General features: G+C 52.9%; 1 protein-coding gene across 3 annotated transcripts in view; it reads right to left on the bottom strand.

The window, feature by feature from the left end:
- HPCAL1 (hippocalcin like 1) overlaps positions 1,262-26,783 on the bottom strand; it is a 123,184-nt gene continuing 97,662 nt past the window's right edge. For 2 of the 3 annotated variants that reach the window (XM_018055664.1, XM_018055665.1), the window contains exons 3-5: positions 7,318-7,712; positions 4,372-4,477; positions 1,489-2,148 (exon numbers count right to left, since the gene is read on the bottom strand). In XM_018055664.1, coding sequence (XP_017911153.1) covers positions 2,051-2,148; positions 4,372-4,477; positions 7,318-7,695 — 582 coding nt within the window. In that variant the 5' untranslated portion in view covers positions 7,696-7,712 and the 3' untranslated portion in view covers positions 1,489-2,050. Of the gene's footprint in view, positions 2,149-4,371; positions 4,478-7,317; positions 7,713-26,783 lie in introns of all 3 variants that reach the window. The other variant, XM_018055663.1, reaches the window with a different exon arrangement.

The raw sequence follows: 26,783 nt of genomic DNA on the forward strand, positions 1-26,783 counted from the left end.
GGCAAACTCTGCACCTGCAGTCACTCCCATCTATGCCTCGTTACTGGGCAATATCCTGTTAGCAGCACTGCAGCCTCCTCTGCACCCCTCATCATGGCACCATCAGATGCGGCCTCGTGGTAGCAAGTGCCCCAGGTCACCTGGCCTCCCGCTCTCATCCCATCCCTGTGGACACTGCCCATGAAGGTTTGGACTTGGCGATGCCATTGACCACAAAAGCACTAGCAGACGGGGCTCACACTTTCTATCACAGGCATGGAGTCCTAAAAGATATTAAGTTGACTAAAAACAGCCAGTGTCTCTGCTGTGGGGCAGCCTACATGCTTGCCCACTTACCTCGATCACCTGCCTTTCTCCAGGTGAGACTCAAGAGCGGTCACCAGGCCCGTGGGCGGGTGTGACAGACACTGGAACCAGAATCTCAGTCCTGTCCACCCTTCCTGGTGGCACGCCCCCTGGGGGAGGGGCCCTTGTCACCCTGGGTGCCTCTAGGCACCTCACACTCCAGGCCAAGGCATCGAGAAGCCTGGCCGGGGTGAGGTGGGCGGGAGAATTTTGGAAAGTTCTCTTCCCTTTTAAGGAAGAAATAAGCCAGGGCCACTTCTTGTCCTGTCTTGGAAGGCTCCCGTGTCAGCCTCACTTACCCTGCAGGGACCCCAAGGATTCAAGGGTGTGGACAGAAGCTGCCTCAGAGGCCAGGGGCAGGGTGGTGGGGCAGCGGAAAGAACCAGGACATCCTTAGTGATGCCCCCCAGATGCAGTGTCAGCCAGGCTGAAAAGGTGGTGCCCATCTTGCCCACAGTTAAGGCCCCTTCTACTGCTTCTGAAACCAGAAGCATTTTGATGGCCACAGCCTGAGAAACCAGGCCTGCCCGCCCTCCTAGCCGGTGCGTATGCCCAGAGTCTAGGCCCTGTCATTGCTGGGGATGTGCAGTCTCACAACCTTGCTGATTAAACCATGGGGCTGGGCTGGGGGCGGGGGGCAGAGAAGCTGGGGGAGGGAGGGAAGGAGGCAGAAGCCTGGCCATCAAACCCCCAAGAACAGTCATGTTTTATTTCCACGTATTTCTTGGCATTAGGCAGAGATGGAAGGAGAGGTTGCACAGGATTTATAGACACAGTGACGGCCGCAGGGACATAGGGGCAGCCCAGTTTACAATGAGCAGCTGGACCCACAGAGGCCACCTGTCCAGAGAGCGCTCAGGCCACGGCAGCCGAGCAGGGGCTGTCGCAGGCCAACACAAGACTCAGACACCTCCTGTTTATTTGATCATTTTAATACAGGGAATGCCAGACCAATCAACAGGGAGGACAAGCCTCACAGAGACACCTGCGTTCACGACGCGGACAGGAGGGTCTCCACAGCCCTGGGCATGCATGCATGTCCTTTGGAGAAGGGCAGATTGAGGGCATAAATACCACAAAGTAACCAGGCTCAGGGGGGTCGGGGGGTGGGAATCACAGGCCACGAGGGAACCACACTTCAAAGGCAATCAAGGCATTAAATACGGAACCTACACGTTACATTTCACATCACCGTACGTATAATTTATATATTAAAAGGAGACCATGGTATATATACGTGCAAGCGGTTTTGGTCGGAGGAAACAAACGAGCTGGGTGGAGCCATGCATGGGGAGGGCTTGCCCGTCTCCTCTCCCTCTGTTCTTGCCCCCATCTTTCCCACAGAGTCACCTGCCATCACAGATCAATTGGCTGGCCTTGGCGCGATCTCAGAAAGTCCCACTGGTATCCTTGGCGTGTCCTCAGGGCTCCCTGTGGGCTGGGAGGTGCCCCGAAAGTGAGGACACCATGAGCCCTGCACGTAAACACATCCCCAGGATGTCGTCCTGGAGGGACCGGGGCGGGGTGGGGGTGGGAGGAGGCCAGGTGAGGAGTGGGGCACAGCTGCCTGGCAGGCAGGTGCAGTGACGTGTTGCCTGGCCACCCCGGGAGAGCAGGAATGATTGAGGAGGCATCCACTTTTGCAAGCAAAGCTTAAATGGCAAGACAAGCCTGTGTTTCTCTGCACTGTCCAGATGCCAACCCCTTAGAACTGACTTGCACTGCTGGGGTCACACTGTAACAACCGGACGATGGATGGGTCGCTCTTGGCACCTTTGATGAATTCTTCCAGGGACAGTTTGCCTGCAGGAAGGAGGACAGGAGAAACAGGAGTTAGCCAATGCTCACTGTTTGCCACCTTCGGGAGAACACACGGACAGCTCCTGGGTCGGGGAAGCTTCCTGGGGTCCAAGTCTCGAGCCCTCTAGAGGCAGGATGCTGTCCAGGCTCCACGCGCTTTGAAGGCATTTCTGGAAAAACCCGTTTGGCTTTCATTGATCACATGGTACTTCTCCCAAGATACAGATACGGGAGGGACCTAGGTTTGAAGCAGACCCTGCATTCTGGCAACCTGTGCCTTGGGGGAACCTCGGTCTTGCCTCTGTAGCTGTAAAACAAAATAGAGCCAGTGACCCCAACACAGGAGCTTGGGGCCATGCCCAGCACACTGGTGGGCACTTAGCTCTGCCTCCACAGGCAAGCGACCCACCTCTCCACGTCCCAGGGTCTTCATCTGTGTGGGGGGATCACAGCCATGCCTGTCTCAAAGGCGTGAACACCCCCAGAGCATCCCCAGCAGGAGACTAAACCACCCCAGGCAAAGGGATAGATTGGGAAGGGGAGCAGTCATCTCCCCGGCAGAAAAGGAGGCTCCTGGGATGATGCAGAGGACTACTGGGCTTTGTGACTGTTCATACGGTTAACGAAGACTTTACCCTGACCACTCAGGGCAAGGGGCTTCCCATGTAGCTCAGTTGGTAAAGAATCTGCCTGCAGTACCGGAGACCCGAGTTTGATCCCTGGGTCAGGAAGATCCCCTGGAGAAGGAAATGGCAACCCACTCCAGTATCCTTGCCTGGAAAATCTCATGGACACAGGAGCCTGATGGGCTGCAGTCCATGGGGATCGCAAAGAGTTGGGCACGACTGAGTGATTAACACTTACTTACTCAGGGCAAGGAGCTAATGAAAGCACTGGCCTCTCCTCTGGGCAGAAAGCGGGGCTGGCAAGGGGATGGGGACCCCTGAGCACAGTCTGTCCGCAGCCATCAGGGTGCTCCTGGTGCTCCGCCAGACTCAGGACCCGTGGCCTCAGCAACTACCTGTGCTTTCTGAGGAGGGGCCGGGATGGTGGGAAGGGTGTGGGGCAAACCCAGAGAAGGACGAGGGCTGAATTCTGCACACCCCTGCTTCACTCTCCTCTCCTCCAACACTGCCTCTCCTGCCCCCTCCCCAAGCTTCAGGGCCGATCCCGGGGCTCACAGGAGAAGTGCAGGCCCTGGTTCACGGACAGCCTGGGAAGATGCACAGAGCTGAGAGGTCAGAGCAGATCCTCTGGATCCTCACAACCACAAGAGACTGAATTATTATCCCCATTTCACAGAAGAGTAAACTGAGGTTCAGAAAAGCCAAGACTGCTGGAACAGATCTATTGAATCCAAAGCCTGTGCCTTGCTACCCTGGAGGGTGGAAGACATGCTTTGTGAATCTGCCCAAAGGCCACACCAGGCGCAAGGCTGTCTTACGTTGATCGTGTTTTGAAAACTGTCTCCATGGGTTGATGTGCTTGCAGCCCCACCACGCCCCTCCCCTGTTGGCTCAGTCATTTGCCTTCATCTGCAAATAGCACTTAAAGGTTCGGCCAGGGAGTGGGGGGCTTTCCCATGCATTAACTTATTTTCAGCCCCCAAGCACAGCACAGCAGGTATTTTCTCTTTTTCTTTTCTAAATGCCGCGTTTCTTTATCCTTCAAAAGCAAATTTGACATGGCTCTGGGGCTGCACTTTGTGCGGATCCATCCTGTTTCATGGTTACCCTCCTTGGCATGGACCCCAAAGAAGCTCACAGCTGAGGCAGAGAAGGAAACACAGGGCACGTCCTCCCTGCCAGGCTCTCATGGCCGTCCCCCACCAAAACCCACCACTTCTGCTGTGGTGTGGTCCCACCAAGCCTGGCACAGCTGCTGCAGGCCAGCACCTTCTGACAGTCGCCAGGGCCACTGGGGCCTGGAGGAGGGATGGTGGGGGGCCATCCATCCATCTACCACCCAGGACACCTGATTCCAACCCAGGTGCCATGGGCACACCTGCCTCTTCTTCCCTGGGACACGCCCACAGGCCCACAGTCTCCCCATTCTAGAAGCGACGAGACTACCGCTCAGGGGGCAGGACACTGGTCTCCGAAGCCCAGCTATCAGCATAGTTGCACTGGCCAGGGCTGGGCTAGGCAAGGTCCCAGAAGCTGCAGGGAAGGGTCCCAAACGCCTCTCTGCTCCCGGCAGCGCGGCACAGACATGCGGGGGTCCTACCGTCATTGTTGGTATCCATCTGCCTGAAGATCTTGTCTGTGCGTTTCTCCGGCGTGGACTCGTCCTCTGGCATCTTCATCACGGAGGACACCATTTTATATATCGCCTGCAAAGGGCCACACAGACGCGTGTGCTTAGAGGTTCTGGGTGCTCCTGGGGGGATGGGGCACAGGCCTGATCTGCCCCCCTACCCTCGCCCACGGCAGGAGGAGAGGCCGGGCTGCCCACCAGCTCCAGGACCCTCCCCAGCTGGAATGTTCCGGGGCTTTTCCCAATAGTGTGCATGCATATTGCAGACAGCTCGTGAGCAAAAGGAAGCCAGCCTCATTTATGTGAGGTTCAAGAGCAGGTGAAATGACCCACTCTGACAGCAGCAAGACTGGGGCTGTCTGGGGGCGGGAAGTGGGACAGCTCTCAGGCCTTCTGGAGGGGGGCGGCTGGGGACGCCCCCTCACTCACTCGGCAACACGGACATGTGTGTGCACAGTGCATCACGCGGCACGCTTAGCCACAAATATTTGACTATGGGATTGCTGTACCTCGGTGAGAAGCAAGAAAAGATAGCCTCTGCAACTCCCAGGGGAAACCACACCACCAGCCCCAGAAAGGACAGGCCCGGGGCCCATGGGTCTCTCCAGCAGGACCGAGAACCTTCTCTTCAGGATGCTGCCATCCGAGGGCTCGGCACCATGCAGGCCGTCTCTGTCCAAGAGTCCAGGCGTAGTGGTGTGTGCGTGTGTGTGTGTGCATCAGTGTGTGTGTGTGTGTGTGTGTGTGTGTGTCCAGGGGGCCATGATGAAGCCGGTGACCAGCAGCTCATCTGAGTAACATGCGAGAGGGAGGGGGCTATGCTACTTCGGATTCTATGTGGAAATGGCTTGACTGACTGATACTCTCATTCCTCAAACAACAGACCAAGAACAGCAGAAACCTGGAAGCTGTAATGTCTTAAAAAGCAGGTTTACAAAACCAAACCAGAAAGAATGATCCCAGGTGAGGCTTCTTGTATCTATTATACTCTGTACTCCTTGGCCCCTCTCCACCTGTAGGCAGGGGTGACAAGGCCTCACCGCACAGCAAGTGTGTCTTTCAGGGCCTCCTGGGACAGGCCCACCTCCTGGGACAGGCCCCCCTCCTGGGACAGCGCCAGGCACTCGTCCGAGTGCGGAGGAGGCAGAGCCAAGACCCTCCCTGTCTCTGCTGGGCTGTGATGAACTTGGAGCCCAGTCTGTTTTGATGAAGGTGTAGCAGCCAGGCATCCTGCTTAGCATCTGCCGACAAGGCGGGAAGGTGCTTAGGGCTTGGGAACTTGGTCTGGGGGCCTAGCAGCCAGATCCCATCTGGACAGGAAGGCACCCCTTTCGGCTCTCACGGCTCTGCCGTGTCTGTGAGCTTTGGCCCAGCCAGTCTGCTTGGCCAGTGACAGAGGAGGGTGAGGGCCAGCAGGTAGGTCGGGACAGATGATTCCCCAGAAGCAGATCTCTTCTTTCCACTACTGCTTGTCGCTAAGAGCCAGGATCAATGGCTGAAGGACAGTTTCCCTTGAACCTGTGCTGGTTTATTCTCATGCGTGCAAATCACCTGTTTGGGAAACGGGTCAGGCTACTTGCTGCTGATCAAGGAGTTCCTGAGTTTGATACCCTCTGTGTGTAGTTTAGTCCAGAAGTTTCTACTGTGTGGACTAGAGAACACCTCCTCTGAGGAATTCTAGAACTGAGTCCCCAGGCTCCAGGAGTGGGGGTGCAGGGGGTGGGGACCCAGGGAGCAGAGGCTCTGTGGCTCTCTACCACACACCTGGGAACCTGGGGAAGTGAACAAAACTTGGTTTCTTGCCAGAAAACAGCTTCCCCCGCCAGAGTCATTGACAGGAGAGAAGAGCTTTCTGAAGTGGCGCTTCCTGGGCCAGAGCTTATTCCGTCACCACTAATGTCTCAGTCTGGCTTTACAACTGTGTGTTCCTGAGGACATGACAAGCTGTCTATTGCATTCTTAAATAGGGGAATATGAAAAGGTCTTGGCAGTGCCTTTCGCAAGTGTCAAGGGTCCTCTCCTTTATAATTCCCAGCTCCATTACTTTGGCCACCTGATGTGAAGAGCCGACTCATTGGAAAAGACCCTGATGCTGGGAAAGATTGAGGGCAGGAAGAGAAGGGGATGACAGAGGACAAGATGGTTGGATGGCATCACTGACTCAATGGACATGAGTTAGAGCAAACTCTTGAGAGATAGTGAAGGACAGGGAAGCCTGGCATACTGCCATCCACAGGGTTTCAAAGAGTTGGACATAACTAAGCAACTGAACAATAACTGGTAACTCTCAGGAAATCATACCCTCGCACCACCAACCCCCCAACCATACCTAGTCTCAGAGTTTGTGAAATGCTGAGAATGACAACCCCTCCCCTTAGAACTGGGAAGACCACAGCTCATCAGCTGCTTGTAGGCCAGGGCTTTGTACCACCAATGATAGGTAAACAATGGTCCTTCTCCTGCATTGGCAGGTGCGTTCTTTACCACTAGCTCCACCATAGCTCAGGCGGTAAAGAATCTGCCTGTAATACGGGAGACCCGGGTTCAATTCCTGGGTTGGGAAGATCCCCCCTGGAGAAAGAAATGACAACCCACTCCAGTATTCTTGCCTCGAGAATGCTATGGACAGAGGAGCCTGCAGGCTACACAGCCCATGGGGTTGCAAGAGTCAGACAGGGCTTAGAGACTAAACCGCTGCTGCCACCACCTGGGAGGCCCAACAATGGCTTGTCTCATCACCATCTGTAAGGGCCCGCTGGTCAGGTGACAGTCATTTTCTGAAGGGCAAGATAGAGGGGCAGGCAGCCACGTGGCCCCAAAGGTCCAGAGGCGGGCCGAGGAGTCGCGCATGGTCCCCGAGTGGACGCGGTCTGCTGAGGCCCCGCCCCCGGTGCCAGCCCCGCCCCCCGGGCGCACCTGCACGATCTCCAACATCTCACTGCGGCTGATGTAGCCGTTGCCGTCGAGGTCATACATGCTGAAGGCCCACTTGAGCTTCTGCTCCAGCTTGCCCCGCGAGGTCACGCTCAGTGCGATGATGAACTCCCTGAAGTCGATGGTGCCGTCGCCATTGGTGTCGAAGGTGCGGAAGACGTGCTCGGCGAACTTGGAAGCGTCGCCGTAGGGGAAGAAGTTGGCATAGATCTTCTTGAACTCGTCCACGGTCAGGTGGCCGGTGGGGCAGTCCTTGAGGAAGCCCTTGTACCACTCCTGCAGCTCATGGTCCGTGAACTCCGTGTTCTCCCGCAGGTCCTGCAGCACTTCCGGTCGCAGCTTGCTGTTTTGCTTGCCCATGGCGGCCGCGGGGACACCTGCAAGACAGAGGCCGGGCTGGAGATGGGGTGGACAGGGTGCAGGGGAGGGCTCCCCACCTCCCATGGCCTCCCATGGCCTCCCAGCAGGTCGGAGGACTGTCCCCCAAGTGTCCCCCACCAGTGGCCAGAGAGACCTGACAGCTCACGGTGATGAGCTGTCCCCAGTGTGTGTAGGACCCCCGCAGGGAGGGGGACCCCGGAGAGGAGGGGGACCCTTAGTCTGTGTACCACGAGGAAGGGTGGGTGCTTCCCAAGTGGAGTCAGGAGCAGCCGCCTCGCACTGCAAGGTCTATCCTGACCTCCAGAATCGGAAACGTGGAGAAAACGGCCACATAAAATGAACGGGAATGAGGCCCTCATCGAGTGCCCAGCAGGGTTTGTACAAGATTGGAGGCTGAAACCCTTCTACTCATCACCCTCATCAGCTCCCAGCCAAACTGTCACCCTGACTGCAGCGCACGCCCCGTGTTCTGAGCATTTCTTTCCTCTTTCAGGCACCACATTCTGATTTTATCCTTAGAACAGGCATCCAGAAACTTTTAAGGAATCCCTTCTTGTTTGGCCTCTGAGAAACCCTGTGGTTGGCAGCACTGTGTGGATCTGGAATTAGCACCAAGAGGATGTATCCAGTGTGCATAGTAAAGTCCCAGGCAACTGAAGGCATGCAAACGCGTGCTCTCCATGGAGTTTTCCCCTAATGCCTGCACAGAAGACTGACCCTGCATGCACGCTACATTGCTTCAGTCGTGTCCGACTCTTTGTGACCCCATGGACTGTAGCCCACCAGGCTCCTCTGTCCATGGGATTCTCCAGGCAAGAATATGGGAGTGGGGTGCCATGTCCTCCTCCAGAGGAGTTTTCCAGCTCCAGGATCGAATCCACATCTCCTGTGTCTCCCGCATTGCTGGTGGACTCTCTATCACTGAGCCACCAAGGAAGCCCTTTTGAAGCATACAGAACAGAAAATGAAAGCAAAGGGTTTTCTGGCTTCCCTGGTGTCTCAGCAGTAAAGAATCCCCCTGCCAATGCAGGAGACACAAGTTCGATCCCTGGTCAGAGAAGATCCCTCATGCCACAGAGCTCTGTGTCACAACTACTGAGCCTGTGCTCTAAAGCCAGGAGCTGTGACTACTGAGCCCACCTACCCCAGCTACTGCAGTCTGTGTGCTCTAGAGCCCGCAACAAGAGAAGCCTGAGCACTGCCCCTAGAGAGTAAGTCCTGCTCTCTGCAACTAGAGAGAAGCTGGAGCAGCAATGAAGACCCAAATGCTGCCGCTGCTGCTAAGTCACTTCAGTCATGTCCGATACTGTGTGACCCCATAGACGGCAGCCCACCAGGCTCCCCTGTCCCTGGGATTCTCCAGGCAAGAACACTGGAGTGGGTTGCCATGTCCTTCTCCAATGCATGAAAGTGAAAAGTGAAAGGGAAGTTGCTCAGTCGTGTCCGACTCTTCATGACCCCATGGACTGCAGCCTACCAGGCTCCTCTGCCCATGGGATTTTCCAGGCAAGAGTACTGGAGTGGGGTGCCATCGCCTTCTCCCGAAGACCCAAATAGCCAAACATAAATAAAATTATAAAACACAACAAAGGGTTTTCCACCCTCGTCCCAGAGGTAACCACCTTGAACTGCTTTTTTTCTTTTTAACATCTTATCATCTTAAAAAAAATTTTTTTTGGCCACACTGTGCAGTGTGGGGGATTTAGTACCCAACGAGGGGACTGAACCTGAGCCCCCTGAACTGGGAGCACAGAGTCTTAACCACTGGACCGCCAGGGAAGTCTCTTGAATTGCTTCTTAACATTTATGAATCCTAAACATTATGTACTGAACCCCCATTAGGAAAGATATTCAATGCAGTTCACATATTTTCCCTGGCAGTTCCTCTTTCTTCAGTTTCTTCCCAGGTTTTATTAGTTTTATACATGTCACTGTTTTTACTTTATGACTTTAAGTTTACATACATTTAAATTTACAGAAATTTAAATTATAGAAAAGTTCCTTTTCTAAACTCCAGGTTGGAGGGGGGGATTGGGAAGATCTTTCAAAATTACAAACATGTTGCCATGGACACAGCAACCCTACTTCTAGAAACACATCTAGAGACGCTCCCACCTGTGCAAATAGCTTGTGTACAGCACAACCACTTCCAGGCTTCCCCAGTGGCTCAAAGGTAAAGAATCCACTTGCGACTCAGAAGACACAGGAGACCCTGGCTTGATCCCTGGGTCGGGAAGATTCCGAGAAGGGCATGGCAACCCACTCCTGGAGAGTCCCATGGACAGAAGAGCCTGGTGGGCTACAGTCCATAGGGTCTCAAAGGGTCAGACACGACTGAAGTGATGTAGCACGGCACACAGACCACTGCCTGCACTATTGTCTGTAATAATGAACAACCCAGACATCTGTCACTGCGACCAATGCAAAATAATCTTCAAGATGTATTTTTAAGTGAAAAGAAAAGGTGCAGGATAGCATGCAGAGTTTGTTACTGTTTGTGAAAAAAAGAGAAAATCTATGCATGTTGTTCATACTCGGAATGACTTCTTGGGAAATGATAACATTGGCCACAGAAAGACAAGGGTCATGTGGCGAGTTTTTACTGTAAATCTTTTTGTAACTTCAAATGTGGAACTCTGTAGTTTTATTCAAAATTAAAATAAACACATAAGAATCTTCTATGTCTCAGTCCAGCAACATGACAGGGATCTCTTGATTCTCTGGGAGATTAAGTTATTAATCCCCCTTTTAATCTCCCTCTCCTCCCCTCCCCCTTCCACATGGGCTTCTGTCCTGCGTGGGAACCATGACTTTCACAGGGTCAGGGTTTACCCTCTCCACTTTCTGTTCCGCTTTACCTATTGGTTGATCCTCATAAGTGGAAACCAGCAAGTCACTATGTAACATGGTTGTCAGTTTCCACTGGCCCCCAGCGCCTTCCACCCCCCACAACCCTACTCCCACCCCAGGGCTCCCAGGCTCGATCTAAGACACCCTGCAGACTGCACACATCCACCTACGTATTTCCTGCACTAAAAGGCTCGTCTGTGATCCTTTGCTCAGTTCAGCTGCTCTCAAGGCTTTGTATTTGCCATGCTCCTCTCAGTTGTGAGTCTCCCAGCCAACATCTGCAGGGAGGGAGAGCTGTGGTTTGTCTCAGAGGTCTCTCCTTCTGCCTCCTGCCTTTGGCTTCCAAGGCAGCCACCCATGTGCAGCGGGGGCTGCGATGTGGGGGGTCTCACCGCACCCACCCACCCTCACTCTTCACTCCTTCCGCTGAGACCTGAGGCTGTTCTGCTGGCGGTGAGCGTCCACATGTCCAGAGAGGTCAGCGGAGAGGGCCAGCTGCTGTCACGGACTGAACTACTCCCTACAAATTCACACGCTGACCTCCTAACTCCTGGACCTCAGGATGTGGCTGTATTTGGAGACACAACCCTCAGAGTGATCATTAAGATAAATGAGGCTATGGGAATTCCCTGGCAATGGTGAGGACTCTGCACTTTCCCTGCAAGGGGGCGGGGGGCAAGAGTTTGATCCCTGGTCAGGGAACTAAGTTCCCATATGGTGCAGTCCGGCCAAAAGAATTTAAAAACCAATCTGACTGGTGCCCTTGAATAGAGGAGCTTGGGACACAGACCCAGAGGAAAGGCCACCTGAGAAGAAGAGAAGAAGAAGGAGAAGACGGCTGTCGATGGGCCAACGAGAGAGGCCTCGGAAGGAGCCAGGCCTGCTGACACCTTGACCTCAGATGTTCAGCCTCCCAGAACTGTGAGAGAATACATTTCTGTTTTTGAAGCTGTCCAGTGTACAGTGCTAAGACAGCTGCCCAGGGAACTGAGCTGATAACACGTGGCATCAGTGTCTGTGGGGCAGAACCCCATGCTAGGGGCCGTGTGGTTCCAAAAGGCTTAACTCCTGACCTGCCAGCATTGGGGACAACCACAAGAAGGTCCCTAGACGTGGGACACTTTTGTTTTTAATCAGACACCTCGCCTGTATTCGTCCCGCTTCACCAGGGAGGAAGCCGACCAGGAGGATCTGGCGGCAAAGCCGGCCCTTGGACCCGATCATCTGGCCCCGTCTCACAACTTCCTGGGGGCAGCAAGGGGAGGAAGGGCCTGGGGAGGGCGGGAGGACAACATGGTCATGAGCGTGGCCTTGCTGGCTGCCTCGACAGGCAACGCATCCTTTCCCTACAGCATTCCTTTTCTTTTCATCGTGGAAACGAGCCGCCTCTGGGAAGCTCTGGGCTCTGAGCTCAGGGTCGGTCCTTTCACATCTTTGTGGGTTTTTTTTGGCTGCACTGCACAGCCTGCAGGATCTTAGTTCCCTGAGCCTGGATCGAACCCTGGGCCCTGGCAGTGAAAGCACTGAGCCCTAAACATTGGACTGCCAGCAAATTCCCAGGATCAGTCCCTTTAGAATCCATTCGCCTCAGTGAAAACCAAACCGTTGCTCAGAACCATGGTATGAAATGGCCTCAGAACATGTTGGTGATTTGTATTCTTTAAGATCCACAAGATGCCAAACTCCTAATTCCTCCTCCGCCTGATGTTAACAAACGTTTATGGAGAGGAAGGGACCATATCGGGGATGGGACAAGGACGGTCAACACAACTGCTAGGAGGTGACGGCCAGGGGCTCCGAGGTCTGCCTGGGAAGGCTTCAGCTTTCCCAGCCCTTCTCACGTGTCCCCATAGGCAGACATGCGAGGCTTTAGAGTCCTCTTCCTTCCCTCGGCCTGGCTCAGAGTGGGCATCGGTGTGGGAGGAGTGGGTCTTCCCGCCGTGGTGGTGGTGGTCCTGGTTGTGTACACAGATGTACACACACCTGCTAACGCTGGAGGCAAATAAGTGTGTTAGTCACTCAGTCGTGTCTGACTCTTTCTGACCCCATGGACTATAGCCTGCCAGGCTCCTCTTTCCATGGGATTCTCCAGGCAAGAGTACTGGAACGGGTTGCCATTTCCTTCTCCAGGGAATCTTCCTGACCTAGGGGTCGAACCCAGGCTTCCTGCACTGCAGGCAGATTCTTTACTATCTGAGCCACCAGGGAAGCGGTTTCTGGCAAAGCTGGCATTCTAGCAGAGCCTGGATGCATCCTGGCCCCTCTGGGGGGAGCAGTTCAGGGGGGCCCTTCCTGAGGGTTCTGGGGCTCACTGGATGGCAGGACCCTGAGATGGGCGTATCAGGCATGGATCCTGCCTTTGAACAGAGTTCCTCAAGGCCGGAGCACATGGGAGGCAGCATCGGTCCACTGCAGCATCAAAAACCCCACCACAGTCATTCTAACTGCAGCTGCAGTTCATCAAGCACTCAAGCTGGGCCAGGGGCTGCGCAGACCATTTTATAAATGGTGAAACCGAGGCCTGGGGGTGGTAAGTAACTTTCCCTGGGTCCCACGTCTGCTGGAGCTGGGATGTGACCAGGATGTGACCAGGAGTCCATCTTGAGCTTGACCACAGAGCTCAACAATTGACCCTGAACCCTGGGAGGTGGGCAGGGCAGGCCTGGCACTCCCAGCTGTACAGAGAAGAAAAGCAAGGTGGGGAGAATTTGAGGGATGTGTTTAGGAAATAAAAAAGATAAATTTTACTTGGTGCGGGGGGGGGGAACTATCAAGAAACCATGGGTGGAAAAACATGTTTTCCTGCCATTGTCTTGAAGGTTGAGTGAGTAATATCTGTGGCTGTCAAAGTCAGGGCTGATGGGCATCTTTTAGGACTGTGTGGAAGGAATCCATCACTGAGTTTCCAGTCTCCTTTAGGGAGACCTCACGGCTCCAAAGTAGGGCCCCCCGCCTCTGCTTTGATTTCTTGACGATACTCAGTCAGCTGAATTAAAGGGCTGACTTAGAGCGTTACCCTTTAAAAGTCAGTAGCATGTACTTTTGCCATAGGACACTGAACGATGAACTCCTCAGATCAGTAGGTGACCAATATGCTACTGGAGATCAGTGGAGAAATAACTCCAGAAAGAATGAAGAGATGGAGCCAAAGCAAAAACAACACTCAGTCATCGATGTGACTGGTGATGGAAGTAAAGTCTGATGCTGTAAAGAGCAATATTGCATAGGAACCTGGAATGTTAGGTCCATGAATCAAGGTAAGTTGGAAGTGGTCAAACAGGAGATGGCAAGAGTGAACATCAACATTTTAGGAATCAGTGAACTAAAATGGACTGGAATGGGTGAATTTAACTCAGATGACCATTATAGCTACTACTGTGGGCAGGAATCCTTTAGAAGAAATGGAGTAGCCATTATAGTCAACAAGAGTCCAAAATGTAGTACTTGGATGCAATCTCAAAAATGACAGAATGATATCTGTTCATTTCCAAGGCAAACCATTCAGTATCACAGTAATTCAACTCTATGCCCCAACCACTAATGCCAAAGAAGCTGAAGTTGAACAGTTCGATGAAGACCTACAAGACCTTCTAGAACTAACACCCCCAAAATACATCCTTTTCATTATAGGGGACTGGAATGCAAAGGTAGGGAGTCAAGAAACACCTGGAGTAACAGGCAAATTTGCCCTTGGAGTACAGAATGAAGCAGGGCAAAGGCTAACAGAGTTTTGCCAAGAGAACACACTGGTCATAGCAAACACCCTCTTCCAACAACACAAGAGAAGACTCTACACATGGACATCACCAGATGGCCAACACTGAAATCAGACTGATTATATTCTTTGCAGCCAAAGATGGAGAAGCTCTATACAGTCAGCAAAAACAAGACCAGGAGCTGACTGTGGCTCAGATCATGAACTCCTTATTGCCAAATTCAGACTTAAATTGAAGAAAGTAGGGAAAACCACTAGACCATTCAGGTATGACCTAAATCAAATCCCTTGTGATTATACAGTGGAAGTGAGAAATAGATTCAAGGGATTAGATCTGATAGATAGAGTGCTTGATGAACTATGGAATGAGGTTCGTGACATTGTACAGGAGGCAGGGATCAAGACCATCCCCATGGAAAAGAAATGCAAAAAAGCAAAATGGTTGTCTGAGGAGGCCTTACAAATAGCTGTGAAAGAAGAGAAGCAAAAGGCAAAAGAGAAAAGGAAAGATATACCCATTTGAATGCAGAGTTCCAAAGAATAGCAAGAAGAGATAAGAAAGCCTTCCTCAGTGATCAGTGCAAAGAAATAGTGGAAAACAATAGGATGGGAAAGACTAGAGATCTCTTCAAGAAAATTAGAGACACCAAGGGAACATTTCATGCAAAGATGGACACAATAAAGGTTAGAAATGGTATGGACCTAACAGAAGCAGAAATTTAAGAAGAGGTGGCAAAAATACACAGAAGAACTATACAAAAAAGATCTTCACAACCCAGATAATCATGATGGTGTGATCACTCACCTAGAGCCAGACATCCTGGAATGTGAAGTCAAGTGGGCCTTAGAAAGCATCACTACGAACAAAGCTAGTGGAGGTGATGGAATTCCAGTTGAGCTATTTCAAATCCTAAAAGATGATGATGTGAAAGTGCTGCACTCAATATGCCAGCAAATTTGGAAATCTCAGCAGTGGCCAGAGGACTGGAAAAGGTCAGTTCTCATTTCAATCCTAAAGAAAGGCAATGCCAAAGAATGCTCAAACTATCACACAATTGCACTCAACTCACACGCTAGCAAAGTAGTGCTCAAAATTCTCTAAGCCAGGCTTCAGCAGTACATGAACCATGAACTTCCAGATGTTCAAGATGTATTTAGAAAAGGCAGAGGAACCAGAGATCAAATTGCCAACATCCGCTGGATCATGGAAAAAGCAAGAGAGTTCCAGAAAAACATCTATTTCTGCTTTATTGACTATGCCAAAGCTTTCGACTGTGTGGATCACAACAAACTGTGGAAAATTCTGAAAGAGATGGGAATACCAGACCACCTTACCTTCCTCTTGAGAAATACGTATGCAGCTCAGGAAGCAACAGTTAGAAGTGGAACAACAGACTGGGTCCAAATCGGGAAAGGAGTATGTCAAGGCTGTATATTGTCACCCCGCTTATTTAACTTATATGTAGAGTACCTCATGAGAAATGCTGGGCGGGATGAAGCACAAGCTGGAATCAAGATTGCCGGGAGAAATATCAATAACCTCAGATATGCAGATGACACCACCCTTATGGCAGAAAGTGAAGAGGAACTAAGGAGCCTCTTGATGAAGGTGAAAGAGGAGAGAAGAAGGAAGAGGAGAGAGAAGAGGAAGAAGTTGGCTTATAGCTCAACATTTAGAAAACGAAGATCATGGCATCTGGTCCCATCACTTCATGGCAAATAGATGGGGAAATAGTGGAAACAATGGCTGACTTTATTTTCCTGGGCTCCAAAACCACTGCAGATGGTGACTGCAGCCATCAAATTAAAAGACATTTGCTCCTTGGAAGAAAATTATGACCAACCTAGACATCATATTAAAAAACTTTGCCAACAAAGGTCCGTCTAGTCAAGGCTATGGTTTTTCCAGTAGTCATGTATGGATGTGAGAGTTGGACTACAAAGAAAGCTGAGTGCTGAAGAATGGATGCTTTTGAACTGTGGTGTTGGAAAAGACTCTTGAGAGTCCCTTGGACTGTAAGGAGATCCAACCAGTCCATCCTAAGGGAAATCAGTCCTGAATATTCATCGGAAGGATTGTGCTAAAGCTGAAACTCAAATCCTTTGGCCACCTGATGCAAAGAGCTGACTCCTTTGACAAGACCCTGATGCTGGGAAAGATTGAAGGCGGGAGGAGAAAGGGACGACAGAGGATGAGATGGTTGGATGGCATCACCGACTCACTGGACATGAGTAAACTCTAGGAGCTGGTGATGGACAGGGAGGCCTGGCGTGCTGCAGCCCATGGGGTTGCAAAGAGTTGGACACAACTGAGCAACTGGACTGAACTGAACTGCCATAGCAAGTTCAAGGCAATTACAAAGATGTCAAAGTCCCCCTGGGGTGCCAGGTAAAAATCCAGGGTTGGGGGGATTTATGGCTGTAGAAATCCCCTAGGAGCAAAAGCCGAACTTAGATGAAAAGAGTGGAGATGACTGGTTGCGTAACAGTGTGAATGTACTGAATACAACTGAACTGCACGCTTAGAAAAACTGAACTGCACGCTTAGAAATGGCTGAGATGGCCACGTCTATGCTGTGTCTGTGTTTTACCACAAGTTTTAAAAGGGCGGGGTGTATTTCAGAGAGGGTCGGGCGGTGGAGGGACCACTCTGGGCCCCTTTGGGGTCTGATCGTCTAGGATCCCTGCGTCTAGACGTCCCCGGTCGAAAAACCCTGTGTCCCTCTCTGAGATGGGGAAGCCTCACCATATGGGCGAACACTCCCCTCCTCCCAAGAAAGGCAATGGAGTCAGAGAAGGTGCTGCAGCATTCCCTGGAAGAACATGGAAACTCGTTGTCTACGAGCCCTGCGAGCCTCATCACACCCTGCACCCGACAAACAGGGAGCAAATGTAACTGTGCAAATGCTTGTGCCCACGTGTCCACTAGCCGGTGCTCTGCTCCCCGTAAGCCTCAGCCCAGGAGACTTCTACATGTCCTCGGGGCCTGGCATCAGGCCAGGTGTACAGGGTGTGCCCAGAATACTCCAGTCCCCTTGGTCCTCCAACTGGCTGGAGACACAGGGCCTGTTCTCATGGCTCCTTGTGGCATACAGATGGGGCATAATAAGTGACACAAAAAGGTGGGGGGGTGAGCAAGAGGAAGTCCACTTTCTGAAGAGGAATCCTTCATTCCCACACAGGGCCAAGGCAGTCTGCTAAGAAGATGGCAGGTGGAAGCCACACTGAATGACAAGGAGGACTTAAGAAGCCACCGGAGGCTCGACCCCACAGGTCAGCTCTAGGGCACGCGGCAGATTCCAGGCACTGTAGGTAGGGGTCATGCTCGACCAGGCTGGGAGGAGGCAAGGCCATCTCCATCATCTGCATCTCAGAGACAAAGAACTGAGGCTTCTGGGGAGCAGAAGCTTGTCTGGGGCAGGTGGGGCTGGGAACTCCCCAGGGCGCTTTCAGTACCCGAGTCCATGGGCAGAGATGGAGGCCACCGAGGTGCTCCTAGCTGGTGACCACTTCCTCTGCACAACGCCCCGCCCCAACATTAAACTTCTCACCAGTATTGCAAGACAACCTTCCCCCTGGGACTCTCACTGTGAAGCCACGAAGGGGCCCACGAATTTCAAATAAAGCTCCATCAGCCCTCCCAGTCGGGCTTATTGGTGGCTCAAATGATAAAGCATCTGCCTGCAATGCAGGAGACCCAGGTTCAGTCCCTGGGTCAGGAAGATCCCCTGGAGAAGGGAATGGCTACCCACTCCTGTACTCTTGGCCTGGAGAATTCCACGGACAGAGGAGCCTGGTGGGCTACAATCTATGGGGTCCCAAAAAGTCAGACACAACTAAGCAACTAACAACACACACAGCACTCTCAGTTACCCCTTGCACAGGCCTGTGTGTGCTGCCCAAAGGCTCAGATGAAATATTTACGAAGAACCTTACTCCAGTTCTCTCTCCTGGAGGCTCTCGGCCTGAAGCAGGCAGCCTCAAGGGAACAGAGACAGTGAAACGCTGTTCCCCAGAGACCCTTCCGTTACTAATTAAGCCAACAAACCAACTTATTGACGATCACCTGGCTGGGAAAGATGGCTGACAAAAAGCAAGGCTTTCTGCAATGACAAAGCCAACACTCCCACTTCCCAGCAGAAATGGCCCCTTGGCCCTATTGTCAGGCAAACACCCCAGGCTTCATTTACCAGAAAATCTTAACTTTCATCTCCAGTGAAAGATGGGGTGCAGAACAGACGTACCGGGGGAGGGCAATTGATTCAAGCTCTTACTGGGCTTCAAGAGCATCATGACCAAGCAGGGCTCGGATTAGACAAGCAACAGCCTTCTGAGAGCCTCAAAGATGACATTTTATTCACAGTACTGGAAAAGTGGGGGAGGGAGTTAGTGTAGCCCTAGAAGCCATCTCTCTGGTTCTCAGTTACTCTGTTATTGTTCTTAATGTGCTAAATTGGAACAGAAAAAAAAAAAAAGTAAACACGTAGCTGGGGAGCCCTGTGAAAATATTTAACCCAGACAGTATTGCCTGCAAATTAAAGCCTTTTTTTTAATGGTGTAGTTCTATCCGCCGACCAGCGAGTCTCCTGGAACTGAGGGCTCGAATGTCCCATTAATCACAGCTCAACGCCAGCTGCCGGCGTGGGTAGACATTTCATCCCATTGCTCCAAAACGCTTTCATCAACCCAGAACTCCAAAGCTTGCTAGGCCAAGCAGACTCAGAAACACTTGGAGGGGAGATGATGGGAGAGGTGGGAGGAACCAACTGCTGATAAAAGGCCAAAGCTGGGGAGGAGGCTGGAGGGGCGAGGCCGTGAATTTGCACTTCAAGGTATGGGAGGGCCCAGATGAGACTGGCTTGTTCTGTCTGGGGCAGAGCAAGACACAGGGGAGTGGAAGCGGGCAAAAGAAAACAGGCAGTCTGTGTCGTTTCTCTTGCAGCACCAGCCTTGAATCTTTCTCCTGGTGACTCGTGGACAAACACTCCTGGGCTGAGCCCCTGTCCTAGGGAGAAAAGAGGCTGACCGCATTTGCGTCCTTCCTTCCTCCAAGTAAGCAGGTGGGGCAGCAAGCCTCCTGCTGCCTTGGCTTCTAGTGCGGCTGCTCTGAGGAGGGGCCAGTCCTGTTCCAAGGCCTGTGTCAGCAGCCAGGACCCGGTGCGCGGGCGGCGCTGGCTGCAGCGAGGTTGGGTGGACGCTAGAGGGTGCAGTCGGGCAGGCTCCCCAAGAGACCCCGCCTCCCAGCTTCCTAACCACGCCCCCGCCACGCCCCCTTCACCTGGCTGGCGCTTCAGTTTTTCCACCTGTAAGCTGTGATTTGTCCAATACAGGAACCATTAGTCACATGGGATTATTGAGCACTTAAAATGTGCCCGGTCTGAATTCATATATGTTCTCTAGGAGTAAAATTTACACTGAATTTTGACAACTTAATATGGGAAAAAATATTTCATTAATAGTTTTTCTCTCCTAATTACAAGTGAAATGATAAATGATACCACTTGAGATATAGTGGGTTAAGTTAATTATGCTGGTAACATTAATCTCATTTAACTTTTCAAAGGTGGCTACCACAAAAGGTAAAATTATATGTGTAGGTGGCTTGTGTTTTATTTCTAGTGACTGCTCAGCACTGGGTACATCCTAGGGGCCTGGTTTAGGGGGCCACCAAGTTCATTAGCACCTCGACTGCAGGCCCACTGCTAACTGCAACCCAGCTGGGAGAGGTGACCTGTGTTTATTTCACTCCTTGGTGCCCATGAGTGAAAAGATAATGGTGTTTTGCATGTCATAATTACAGGTGAGACCCACAAGTTTCTATTTTCAGCAGCTTCAGGAATTTTGCCAGAGACCAGCTGCAATGAAGACCTAGGTCTAGTCCCTGCTATGGGTAAGGATGGGAGGAGGGGCTGAAGAGACAGGGCATTTCTCCTCCTCTTCTGAGGGTGAACACGAAACCCAGGTAAGAACTGGGGGACGAGGGGGTCAGTAACACCTCTGGAGCCGGCAGTTCCCGGGTGTATCTAAATCTAAATTCAGACCACAGGCCTTAGGGAGCCCATTTCCAGAGGCTTCCTGAAAGCCTATTGCATCAGAGCTTCACCAGCTGGTTGGGCTCCAAGCAGTGACTTGGTTGAGAAATCCAACTGAGAGTCCTCCTGACTCCTGGATCCGCCCCAGCAGCTTAAAATCCCAAGACCTCCCAAAGCTTTAAAAAATATATAAAAGAGGGACTTCCCTGGTGGTCCTGTGGCTAAAACTCCATGCTCCCAATGCAGAGGGCCCAGGTTTGATCTCTGGTCAGGGAACTAAATCCTACATGCTGCAACAAAGATGGAAGATCCTGTATGCTGCAACCAGGACCCAGCGCAGCCAAATAAATGAATAATGAATATTTTTTTAAATATATAAAAGAAAGGAGGGAAGGAGGAGGGAAAAAAGAAAGGAAAGAAGGAAAGAAAGAGGCAGGCTGGCTAAGCAAGGCAGAGAAATCTCCTCCCTATCTGAGCCACTCTCCAGTTTCACTTTCCTGAAGTTGACATGCCCTCCGTGAGGCTGGGGTAAAGAAGAGGTGGAAGAAAGGAAAGGAGACTCCCCAAGAGGATGTTCTTTCCCTTGAAGAACCACTCAGTCAACAGGAAGAGGAGCCATGTAGCTTTCCCTGAATACCTTGTGCCTCTGAAGTCACCCGTTCATCCATGTGACTGCTCGCCTCAGCTGCCCAGCAAACACCTATTCATCCACCAAAGCCCAACTCAAATGCCACCTACTCATGGATGCATTTTCCAACCCCACTACAATTGTTCTTCCTTTTGTATTCTAGTAGCATCTTTTAACCTATTTCTCTTGTGACCTCAACTTTTAATACATCATTTACTTACGTTTTTCCCTCATTAGACTGTGAGTTCCTTGAGGAAAGAGTATATACCTCACTTATGCCAGTAGGAGAATATGCTAGCATGTTCTAGCCCCAAGGTCTCTGATTCTGCAGTTCCCCAAGGAGAGGGAGCCAAGTCCATGGGGTCACAAAGAGTCAGACATGTCTGAGCAACTGAACAACCTGGGCTGCCCTTCCTTCCCGTCCGTATCTGCAAGGCACACTCCCTCAGTGTTCACGTCTTTGCTCAAGTCTTCTTGGGGGAACCTCCTCCAGGGAGACCATCTCGAGTCGCATCTGCCCTCACCCTGGCCCCTTTCCGTGGCCATTCCCACTACTTGGTGCTGTAGTGATATATGGTTGACTCCCTGCTTTTGTTCACTGCTACATCTCCACAGTGCCCAGAACAGGGCACACAACCAGGGCTCAGTAAAAATATCTGAAATAATGCTTGTGTGACCAAGGGCTTAGCACAGTGCCCAAATGAATGAAGAGACGAATAAATGAATGGGTTTCCTCAAGGACCCTGTTGCTCTAACAGTTTGTGACTCTGTACCTGGGCTTCCCAGGGGGTGCTAGAGGTAAAGAACCCGCCTGCCAATGCAGGAGACGTAAGAGCCTCGGGTTCAATCCCTGCGTTGAGAAGATCCTCTGGAGGAGGGCATGGCAACCCATTACAGTATTCTTGCCTAGAGAATCCCATGGACAGAGGAGCCTGGTGAGCTATGGGCCATAGTGTTGCAAAGAATCAGACACAACAACATCAGGGATATGGACGACTTCGAGCTCCAAGAAGGGACATTCTGGAATTCAGACGTGGTGTTCTGGAAAGTTCCATCTACCAGCACAGGACCAGCTGCAGCAGAAGAGGGGGCCTGGAGGTGTCAGACTCGAAGTCCACTCACCAGGCTGGGGCCATCTCCTCCCTCCCCCGTGAACACACCCCAGCTATGCGGTCCTTTGCCTGGTGCGCCTCGCTCCGGAGCCAAGGTCACGGCTACTTGAATCCTCAGGGGAGGAGTGCTTTGAGCTGCTTCCCCAGGGAAGGAAGGCAGGTTGGTGGATCAGACATAAATGAGCTTCTGTGGGAAGAAGACGACAGGGAGAGGAAGAGGAAATGGCCTGGAGGGTGAGCCTCCCTCCACGGAATCGCTGACGCACAGGAAAAGGGCTCGAGGTAGGACCAAAACCAAGACCCTGTGATTTTCCTTAAGGCCGTTGTCCCCGCTACGCGTCCAGCCAGAGGTGAGGCCCACGTGTCTGCAGAGGGAGCTGGAAGCCCGGCCAGGGGCACAGCCAGCAGCCTGGTGAGGGCAGGCCTGAGCAAGCCTGGTGGGGGTCAACGTGCAGAGTCCCCACAGCCCGGGCCAAAGTCCCCAAAGTTCCTCTGCCCCAGCTGAAGCCTCATTTGAAGGCAGCTGTGAGGCTTAGGGGGAGCACATCCCTGAGCGCCAGGCTGGTGTGCGGAGGAAATCTGTTCCCTTTGGCCCACAAACATTCCTTCTGTGTCAGGCGTGGAAACGCCCAGATGAATGAGACACAGGGTCCCTCCCTAGGTGGCCCCTGTGCCCTCTAGCACACTCACAACAAGGGTAAGAGGCTTTCTTACAAGGGACCAGGCGTGCTCCAGGTGGGCGGACAAATGGAACAGGGTTTGCCAGGGCGAGGGGGCCGGGAGAGAACCCACCCCACACCACCGAGACCCGGACAGGAGTGGTGAGCCTGACTACAGAGTGCCAGGAACGCCGTGTGGATGGCAGAGGAGGGGGCTCATAGGGAGCAACAGAAGGGGGCTGCAAGGGGGTGCTGGTAATGCCCCCTACCCTCCCCAGCAAATGCCCATGCCCCCTGCAAACGCTCAGAATGAATCTAGCCCGGGACGCAGGGCTCTGCCCCTGCTCAATCCAACAACAAAAGCTCTGAAGTTGAAACAAACAAACGTTATGAATCACAGGGCATCTCCTTCTCAGGGACCCAGAGCCGGCTGCAAACAAACGCTCTTTTGAAGGAAACCTAAGAGGCCACAGCAGACTGGACACCGCTGGCTGGAGGCAGGAGCCTGTCTGAGACTTCAGCCCCTTGATAGATCTGCTCCCTCTTCGGTCAGCCCCCGGGGACAGAGTTCACGGTCGGGGGAGCGCCCTCATCCTCGTTGGCTTATTACGCATGGGGGTTTGGGCCCCCAGTGCGTGCACATCGTGGAGTAAATTCCTCCCAGCGGCCTGGGCCTGGCCGGCTGTGCAATGACTCATGTAAACCAAGCCCGTGTGGGAAAGACCTACAGGCAGGCGGCAGAGTGAGTCTGAAATTCTATTCCAGTGCTCCGAGCCGGACATGAGCTGCAGTCCTCCCGCAAGGCAACGTCCTCCCTGTGGGAGAGGAAGCAAGCGTCCCGGCCAGCGGGCCCACACCCTGCAGCCTTGATGACTGGCAGCTCTCAGGGAATGCGCTGGACTGGGGAATCAGGCAGTCCCCTGTCTCAAGGCTCCAGACGAAGCCTCTGTTTGCTCCTCTGTTAAATGGGACCACTGTCAGTTTCGGGGAGCTGAGTAAGGATGGGGACTGTGTACAGAAGGGACCCCCCCCTCACTGGGCCATAAATGGCCAGCCTGAGTCTCTTCCCAGGACCCCCTCTCTAGTCTTCTGGTCTTGGCTGTCTCTTAGCATTTCTGGGCCTCAGTTTCCTTGGCTGTAAATGGGAAGAACGGTCCCAGCCTGTTGATTTCACAGCATGGTGGTGAGGATAAAGGGAACTGAAGGCTGTGAAAGCGCTTTGACAAATAGGAAGCATCAAATATACGGAAGTTCTATCTCACCTTTTATGATAAAAGAAATGCGCCAGTGCTTGATGAGCTTAATCACAGTATCAGACAGAGCCAGGCTCAGAGGTGGGTCCACACTTTCCAGCAGACCCTCTACCTTGCATGCTCAGCCCACACAAGGGTGGGCAGAGGGGCTGGGATCCTGGGGGCTCAATACATGCAAGCAGGGGCCAGTGAAATTCCAACTCCTATTCTTCAAGAAGAAAATGAGGGAAGAGGACAGGAGAACCCAGCCCTGCAACAGCGCAAACCCCTGGCTCACACTGCCGGGGCAAATTGGGCTCTTGTCAAAGGTCCCCAGGATCAGCACAACAGTGCACACCCACTCAGTCACTTCAGTCGTGTCTGACTCTGAGACCCCAGGGACTGTAGCCCCCAGGCTCCTCTGTCCATGGGATTCTCCAGGCCAGAATACTGGAGTGGGTGGCCATGTCCTCCTCCAGGGGACCTTCCCGACCCAGGGATCGAACTCGCGTCTCTCCTGCATTAGCAAGTGGGTTCTCTACTGCTAGCGCCACCTGGGAAGCCCTCAGCACGACAGCGGGCGCCACAAAGGCCCATCCGCAGGAGAGAGGGGCCTGTCCAACTGCACGGTGTCTCCTGTGGCTTCTAGCTGGTTCAGGTCCACTTAAACCAGCTCGAGGATCCTGTGGACACTCAGGACAGGCTCCTGAAGGACAGGGAGCTTCCCAGGAACTGAAGACCAGCTCAGAGCAATCCCAGCGTTCCCGGGGGCTGGCCGCTCAGATCTGTGTGGACAGGGTGGGCCTGGGACACACCTGTGCACGCACACACCCTACTGCACACACCACACACATCACACACACCCCCCCCCACAATACCACCCCACACCATACAAATACACCACACCTCCCCACACAATATCACTACACACACACAGCCCCCCCACACCCTACTGCACACACCACACACGTCACACACACCCCCACACACACAATACCACCCCACACCATACACATATACCACTCACGCACACACACACACCCTACTGGACATGCCACACGTCACCCGCCACACACACACAGCCCCCCCCACACCCTACTGCACACACCACACACGTCACACACACCCCCACACACCATACCACCCCACACCATACACATACACACACACACACACACACACACACACACATATCCTACTGGACACAGCACACATGTCACACACACCCCCACACAACACACCCCCACACCATACACATACACACACATCATACTGCACACACGTCACACAATACTCCCCCACACACCATACACATATACCACACACACACACACACGCACATATCCTACTGGACACAGCACACACGTCACACAGACATCCCCCACACAATACTCCCACACACACCATACACATATACCACACAGACACACACTGTATTGCCCACCCCACACACATTTCACACACAACCCCCCACACCGTACACATACAGCACGCACACACACACACACTCGGCATGCCCCTTTCCTCCGCACTGCTGTGGCCCCACCATGCGCTGCCTGGAAGCCTCAGTCTGTTCTCTGGCTCCAGTGGGAGAGAAACCAGGTCTGGTGCGGGGGGGAGGTGGTGCTCTCGGGAGAGAAGGCCTTTCCAACACAACGGTGTATGCAACGACTAGGATTTCACCCCGGGAATTCAGTTATCTCGGAGAAACCAGTGTGGGCCACACTTTCAATTCCTTCATTCCCGCCACAGCTACTTCATACACGTCCTAGGCTAGCACACACTTTATGCACCAGGACCCAAAGGTGTGACTCGTGCGCCATGCGGGAGCCGAGCTCGGCTGCGGGTGGGTCCCCGCAGTAGAGGAGGGCTGGGGCGACATGCCAGAGGGCGTCGGCGTGCAGGGAGACACGAGTGTGCGGAACTGTGTGGTGTGGCCGGAGACGCACGGCCGGGAGGCGGGCGGGGCCTCATCTGGGCGGGGCCTCATCTGGGCGGGGCATGCAGGGAGCCGGGGGCAGCACTGTGACTTCAGCAGCTCTTGGCCGGAGCTTCTGGGGAGACCACCAGCAAGCGCCCCAGCCCTGCTCCACAGCTGGGCCTGTTACCTCACCAGACACCTTCCTGGGCAACGAGCAGCCTAACACATCAGTACCGAGCAGCACAGAACAGCGTGGGGCAATACAGAGCAGTGGAGGGGAATGAGGAAGAACGGATAGATTAACAAATGCAGGGTGCGGGCAGGAGGGGCAGCTGGGGAGAGAAGAAAAGATACCATCAACCCCGAGAAGTCGGAATTCGAACTAATGACCGGAAGGGCAGTTCACACTGGTAAAGTGAAAGTAAGAGTGAAGCCGCTCAGTCATGTCCGACCCTGTGGACTGTAGCCCACCAGGCTCCTCCGTCCACAGGATTTTCCAAGCAAGAGTACTGGAGTGGGTTGCCATCTCCAGGGGATCTTCCCGACCCAGGCATCGAACCCAGGTCTCCAGCATTGTAGACAGACACGTTACCATCTGAGCCCCTAGGGAAGTCCTTCAAATTGGTAAAGTCTGAGTCAAAAAATACCTGAACAACTGCCTCTGCATTCTTTCTCAGGCAGATGGTACAGGTGGGAATGTGGGAGAGCCCTGAGGGAGATGAAGGGTGTTCTCAGTGAGCAGGCGGGAATCAGATGTTACCAGCGCCGCTGCCCTTCCCCTGCCACCCCCGCCCCCGAGGGTGGGGTCGGGATGCCTGGGCAATCTTGGGCAAGTCACATGCCTCACAGCTTTACTTTCCTCATCTGAAAAATATGAGTTTGGACAACGCGGCCCCCGAGGTAAGTTCCACCCTCAAA

Source organism: Capra hircus, chromosome 11 (assembly GCF_001704415.2).
Source record: "Capra hircus breed San Clemente chromosome 11, ASM170441v1, whole genome shotgun sequence".
NCBI classification, from domain to species: domain Eukaryota; kingdom Metazoa; phylum Chordata; class Mammalia; order Artiodactyla; family Bovidae; genus Capra; species Capra hircus.